This window comes from Myotis brandtii, unplaced genomic scaffold (genome assembly GCF_000412655.1).
Source record: "Myotis brandtii unplaced genomic scaffold, ASM41265v1 scaffold187, whole genome shotgun sequence".
In the NCBI taxonomy this organism is placed as follows: domain Eukaryota; kingdom Metazoa; phylum Chordata; class Mammalia; order Chiroptera; family Vespertilionidae; genus Myotis; species Myotis brandtii.
In genome coordinates this window covers 4,191,684-4,197,497 of record NW_005356944.1, presented here as the reverse complement: position 1 = coordinate 4,197,497, position 5,814 = coordinate 4,191,684, and the positions used below count along the sequence as shown (strand labels likewise).

Here is a 5,814-nt window from a genome sequence, read left to right as displayed (position 1 = left end):
GGATGGGGAAGATGCTGAGCTTGAGTTTTGTGGCAGGCAAAATGCCTACCCGCCCAGGTGCCCAAGTCCTAACCCCCAGAACCCGTGAATACCTCTTGCATGACAACAGGTGTTACCCCTGGCAGCAAACAGTATGGGTTTGGTGTTTTAGGAAAAGACCTGGGAGGAGCCAGGGCGCTGGGACAGGTGAGGCCAAGGCTGTAAAGTGGTGCGGGGAAAGGGGGTGTAGGAGTGGGCAGCGGCAAGAGGAAACCAGGAGCATTTCACGGGAGCGGTCAAGAGAAGTCAACGCCTGGAGGCTGAGCGAGACTGAACAGGTACAGGAGTTTGCAACCTGCAACCTCAGCAAGTGCGGGGAAGATACAGTGAGGACGGAGGCCAGTGAGTGGGGAGGAACAGGATGAACGAGGGCCTCCCACCAGTGGCTGGTGACCCTGGAGGCGGGGTGACTGACAGAGCCCCGTGTGAGTCCAGGGCAGGACTGGCTGTGGTGTGAAGGGGTGAGAGGGTGTGAAGTCAGAGCACTCAGGAGGGGTGGGCAGGCCAGGCGTTGGCCCTTTGTTCCAGGAGACGCTTGATCCAGTTCCCCTTGATTGGCCTGAAATCTGGGAAACACACAGGCCTCTCTTTTTCAGGGGAAAAGAGTGAAAAGAGCAAAACATGCCCTTAACTTCAGCTTTCAAGTTGACTTGTCTACACACCTTTATTAGAAACATACGATTTCACGATTGCAAAAAATAAGGCACATGGGTTGCTATGAGAACTCCTTGTCCAAAAATTGTAGCAGCTCCCTCCTTTGGGTGGTGGAACTGACCCTGTCAAGGCCATAGCTCTGATCAGACATCAATCCCGTCTGTCCCAGGAGAGGCTATGGAAAGGCCTAGAACGTTCTGAGGAAGCAGCCTTTGCCACCGGTGTCAAACTCGAACCACATGCTCTCCAGGGGCAGAACACCCCACCAAATAGTCCAGGTTACCCCACACATCAAAGAAAATGCGGAAAACACAAGTACAGTAACCCTGTCATCAGCAAATAACCGTTCTCAGATGCTTGCTGTGTACATTTCACTTCTGTGCCCATCTGTGCTTTGTACAAGCTGTGTGTATGTTTTATGTTTCCTTGTTTTACAAAACTGGGGACACTGTGCATCTCAAGGACAGGCTGCGTGTCCTGTTCGACCGAGTCTCACCGCCAGGCTCGGTGGCAGTCCCATGGAAGCCTCCCGACCATGTGCACGCTTCTATCTGGCTCGAAGCCTCATCTTCAGGGGCCCGATTCTCTGCAAGTTCACCCCACTCTATGGCTCTGACCTGGTGGCACACAGCAGCCCAGGACAAGGACCCCCTGGGCCCAGCAGCATCAGTTGGAGGCATTTTGTCACCCATCACCTGTGCAGAGTTTTACAACTCAAGATCCAAGCTTTGTTTGAGGGAGATTAGATCACACAGAGGATGACGTGAGGCTGCCCCAAGGCTAGGGCTCCTCCCTCACCACAGGGACAGGAGTCCTGGGATGTCAGTGCCTCACTGCACGTGGCACTGGGTGATGGGCCACTGGAGCAAGCTGGCAGCAGAGCTGAGGATCGAGCCCGTGTCTCTCTCCCGGGCAATGGGAAATTCCGGGTACAGCAACCAGGCCCATCAAAGCCTCTATCGGAGCACCTGGCATGATGGAGGGCTGGGGTTCTTATAGCATGTGGGAGAGGTAGGATGTGGGGGAGGGAGGATGCTGCTCCACACTTCCCCATTTCAGCAGTGGACACCAAAAACCATAGGAATGGCAGAACCTCTAAAACCTATTTCTGGGCAAGAAATATGGACACACTGCCCAGAAAACTCAATTCCCAAAGCTACCCATTCGCGAAGCCACTCACATTTGCTGATGGTGATGACGTCTGCTGTCTGCAGAACTGGGCCTGGCCTGGGGCTTGAAGAGGGTGCTGCTGGTAGGTGGGGGTGTGTAGCGTTAACACGGGGCTGGACCACACCGTATGGGACTGAAACCAGCTCAGCTCCTTGGTAGCACCCAGACCTGTGATGGGTTGGTTAACGCCCTGTTCCAGGCAGGCTTTTGGGGTGAACGGAGTAGAGCCATTCTGTCCTGTGTGCTGCTGTGGCCCCAGCTCCTGGCATAGGAAGTATCTGCTGAAGGTGTGGGGGCTCAAGGGCTGGGTCCACATTTAGTGGGGGCAGTGGCTAGGTCCTCAGGGCGAGGCAGCACGCATGACATCCCATCACATGTGGCTGTTCCAAGGTGGCAGCTGGAAGGCCCAGACTAGGGACACCACCTGGCTCCCGGGAGCCTCTTGGAGGTAGGCAGGGCCCAAGCAGTGAACGCTGCCCTCCTCAGACCCCGGTTTCCTGAGGGTAACACTCCCCTATTCAGAGGTGGGGGCAACTGTGAGGAAATGCGGCCACTCACAGGCTGAGCCCAGGATGGGCTGCGAGGGAGACCATGATTGGCTGAGATGGGACTCTTGAGAATATGTGATATAAAATCGATAGAAATAGAAAATTATCTGTAATAGGGAGATTTTTGCTATAAAGGCATTTGCTTAGTAGGATTACTGTAGAAACAGGAAGATTGCTTTTTAAAATTACAGATCCCAGTCCCTTGCCAATTCTGTTACCAGAAAAATAGTGATTTTGATACAATAGTAACTGGATTCACAGGAATCATAGTGCTTCTAAGGACTGAGTGTAGGGCTGACTGTGCGATCACTTCACTTCTGAGCCCCGAACAGGCACCACCTCAGAGGAGACAGCTCCCTCAGGGGCAGGGGCAGGGGCTGGAGCAAGGGTGCTTCTCGCCCACGCGCTGCCCTAGCACATGGTCCGCACGGACAGCCTCACGAGCAGAGTGGGCTCTGAGCTGGCGCACTGCCTCCAATCCCAGCTCTGCTGGCACCAACCCCAGTTCCCTCCAGTGCCTTAACTCTGAGCTCACTCCCTCTCCTGAGAATCGTGAGGTAACAACCAGGGCTAATCCCTTATGTGCTGGATATGGTTCCAAAATCCCCCTGGAGGAACTCACTTAATGGAGGCCAGACTCCCTTTCACAGGGTGATCAAGAAGAATGAATGGATGTACGGGTACCAGGCCCGAAGCTCCACCTGGCACAGTGTGTGCCAAGTCAGCGCTTTGGCCAAGATGCCTGTGGCCGTGCCAGTGAGCGCTGGGGCTCCTTGTCCTGGCTCACTGTGAGGTCTTCACAGCGCAGGCGCACGGAAGCCCTGGTCAAGCTCGGTGGAGGGGTCCCTGGAGAAGAGCAGCGGGGTCAGGAGGAGGCTCTTGTGCTGGGTGCGTCCACGTCCCACGACATGAGGGACATAGTGCTGCTTCCGCTCTCGTTCTCGCGCTGGAGGTCCCGGGCCTGCTGGTGCTCCTCGATGAGGTCTGCCACCAGGTTGAGCCGGCAGGCCCTGAGCGCCTCCACAAGGTGGGGCACGGCCGCTCGCTCCCGTGCGGTGCTCTTCCAGACTCTCAGCGACTCCCTCACCTGCTCTGTCAGGTTGCGGGGATACTTCACCTCGATGGCATCGATCTTGCTGTCAGACACTTTCAGCTGACGAGCCAGTCTTCTCCAGTCCTTCCCCACGTGATCGCATATGATGTCAAATGCTGCATAAAGGTCTAGGGAAAGAAAGAAAGAACAAAATGATTGACCAGAGGTTTGGGGCAGCTCCTTAGGAGACAGATACCCCAATGGACTTCTCTGTGCTGACCCAAGTGCTGGGTACACCAGAGGTCCTCCTGCAAAGCTGAAGTCACCTGGCAGCAGAGGGGCTGGAGGTCACAGAAAGCCCAACAGTGCCTTCTAATCCCACCCCAGCCAATGCCGCCCCAAGACACGGAGGTGTGGCCTGCTGAAGATTTGGTGGCTGGGACGGGCTGTGGTAGAACTATCTGTTTGGACAGGGGACACTGAAGAAAGGGCTGGGAGTTGCTAGAAGGAAGGAAATGGGGCTACTCCCCCAACCCATCCCGAACCACGGCCTCTAAAAGGATATATCCGTGTCAATTCCCTGGAACCACGAACGTTAACTTAGTTAGAAAAGGGTCTTTGCAGATGTGATTAAGTTGAGGATCTCGAGATGAGGCCATCCTGGATTATGCAGGTGGCCCTATATCCAGTGATGTGTCCTGATAGGACATACACAGAGGAGGCCATGTAACCATGGGGGCAGAGACTCAAGTGTCATGGCCACCTGGAGCCCCAGGAGCAGGACGAGGCAGGAAGGACCGCCCCCAAAGCCTGCGGAGGAAGCACAGTCCCGAGACACCTTGGCTCTGGACTCTGGCTGCCTCCTGTGAGAGAAGCAAGCTCTGCTGCTTTAAGCCACCGAGTCGGTGGGGATTCGTATGGCAGCCCCAGACTGACCACCAGTCTTCAGTCCCCAGCTACCATGTCCTCAAGTGCTGGCGCTACTGCTGAGATCAACCAGCCGGGCACTGCAGACCACAGGCTATTCTGGAATGCGGAGAGAGGCGAGAGGACAAAATGTTCCTGCAAATCCCATCTCCAGCTACAGCCCAGAGACACTATGGCCATTTGTACAGACGAGGAAACTGAGCACAGAGAAGGCCAGTCAGCCTCCTGAGGCCAGACAGACAGACCAGGGTAGAGCCAGGTGGCAAAACCCTGACAGTCTGAATCATTAGGCTAATTCATCTTCTATAGAAGAGTACCGAAGAATCACCCCTTGTCAACCCTCACACCTGCTCTTCACCTCCTAGTACACTTCCCTCCAACGTAGGTAAAACACACACACACACACACACACACACACACACACCTCCCCCACGGAAAATACTTGAAGATACACTTTTCCCATGTCCCGGATTGTCTGTCTAGCACTGTGTGTGCACGTGTACATAGGTATAAATCTGTCTACTTTTAGGCAGAGCTGTGCTGTCAGCCTGCCACCAATAAGAAGCACCAGTGCTTATGGAGTGACACCCATGGAGTCACTCTCAATATCTTCTTTGGGTTTGGAGACAGAATAACCCATTTCAGGCCACAGCGTGAAGCCCCTGAGGGGTGCCCCCAAGCACTTCTTCCCCCCAACTCCTCCCCCCGGGTTGTAGAATATGGCGTGTGGCTGAGAAACCCTGAACTTGGGTTTCACTTTTACTCTTGGAGGCTCTGCAAGCCACAGGTGGGCTGCGGAGGGGGTGCCTGCGAGCGGGGCAGGAGCCACTGCAGAATGGACTTGACCAGGGGGGCAGTTTAGTGCCTAATACCCCCCACCCCGAGGCCATACTGCCTGGCCTCATCCCTCCCTCCGTTAATTATAGGCTATGCAAGTCACTGAATATCCCTCTGAGCCACAGTCCTCTCGCCTGTAGAAGAGGAAGAATAACGGTAGGTAACCGTCTTTAACAAACGGGGTTATTGTGAAACTCAATACGTAATGTGCTGAGAACAGTAAGGGCAGCCATAAACCCGCCTATTGTTACTGTCACTATTCCCCGAAGGCGGCGGGCACAGCTGGGCACTTACTCCCAGGCAGAAGGCCAGTGCGGGCGGCAGCACAGGCTCCCGCGACCCTCTCCCACCCGGAGGAGGTCAGCAACGCCTTTTCCTTCCGAGTATTTTCTCTTATTTAGATGGAGCCGGGCTCTGCACCACAAACACTGAACTTGGGGGGCGGGTGTCCAGGCCCTGCAGCCCAGGGCGAGCTCACTGTTTTGAGGTTTGGTTCTCCCACGTGTCACCGGTGTTCCAGGGGGGTTTAGGGGAAACCCACGCAAACTCAACCTGGCAACGGTCAGACGCCCGGCCGACCCGCAACGCGGCCTGCTGGGCAGACTG

At 55.3% G+C, this 5,814-nt stretch overlaps 1 protein-coding gene across 1 annotated transcript in view; it reads right to left on the bottom strand.

Annotated features, from left to right (window-relative positions):
* Positions 1-3,276: 3,276 nt before the first annotated feature.
* Positions 3,277-5,814, bottom strand: part of LOC102250817 (anoctamin-1) — a 77,500-nt gene continuing 74,962 nt past the window's right edge. The window contains exons 28-29 of the mRNA XM_014538232.1: positions 3,725-3,770; positions 3,277-3,632 (exon numbers count right to left, since the gene is read on the bottom strand). Of these exons, the coding sequence (XP_014393718.1) occupies positions 3,277-3,632; positions 3,725-3,770 (402 nt within the window). The remainder of the gene's footprint in view (positions 3,633-3,724; positions 3,771-5,814) is intronic.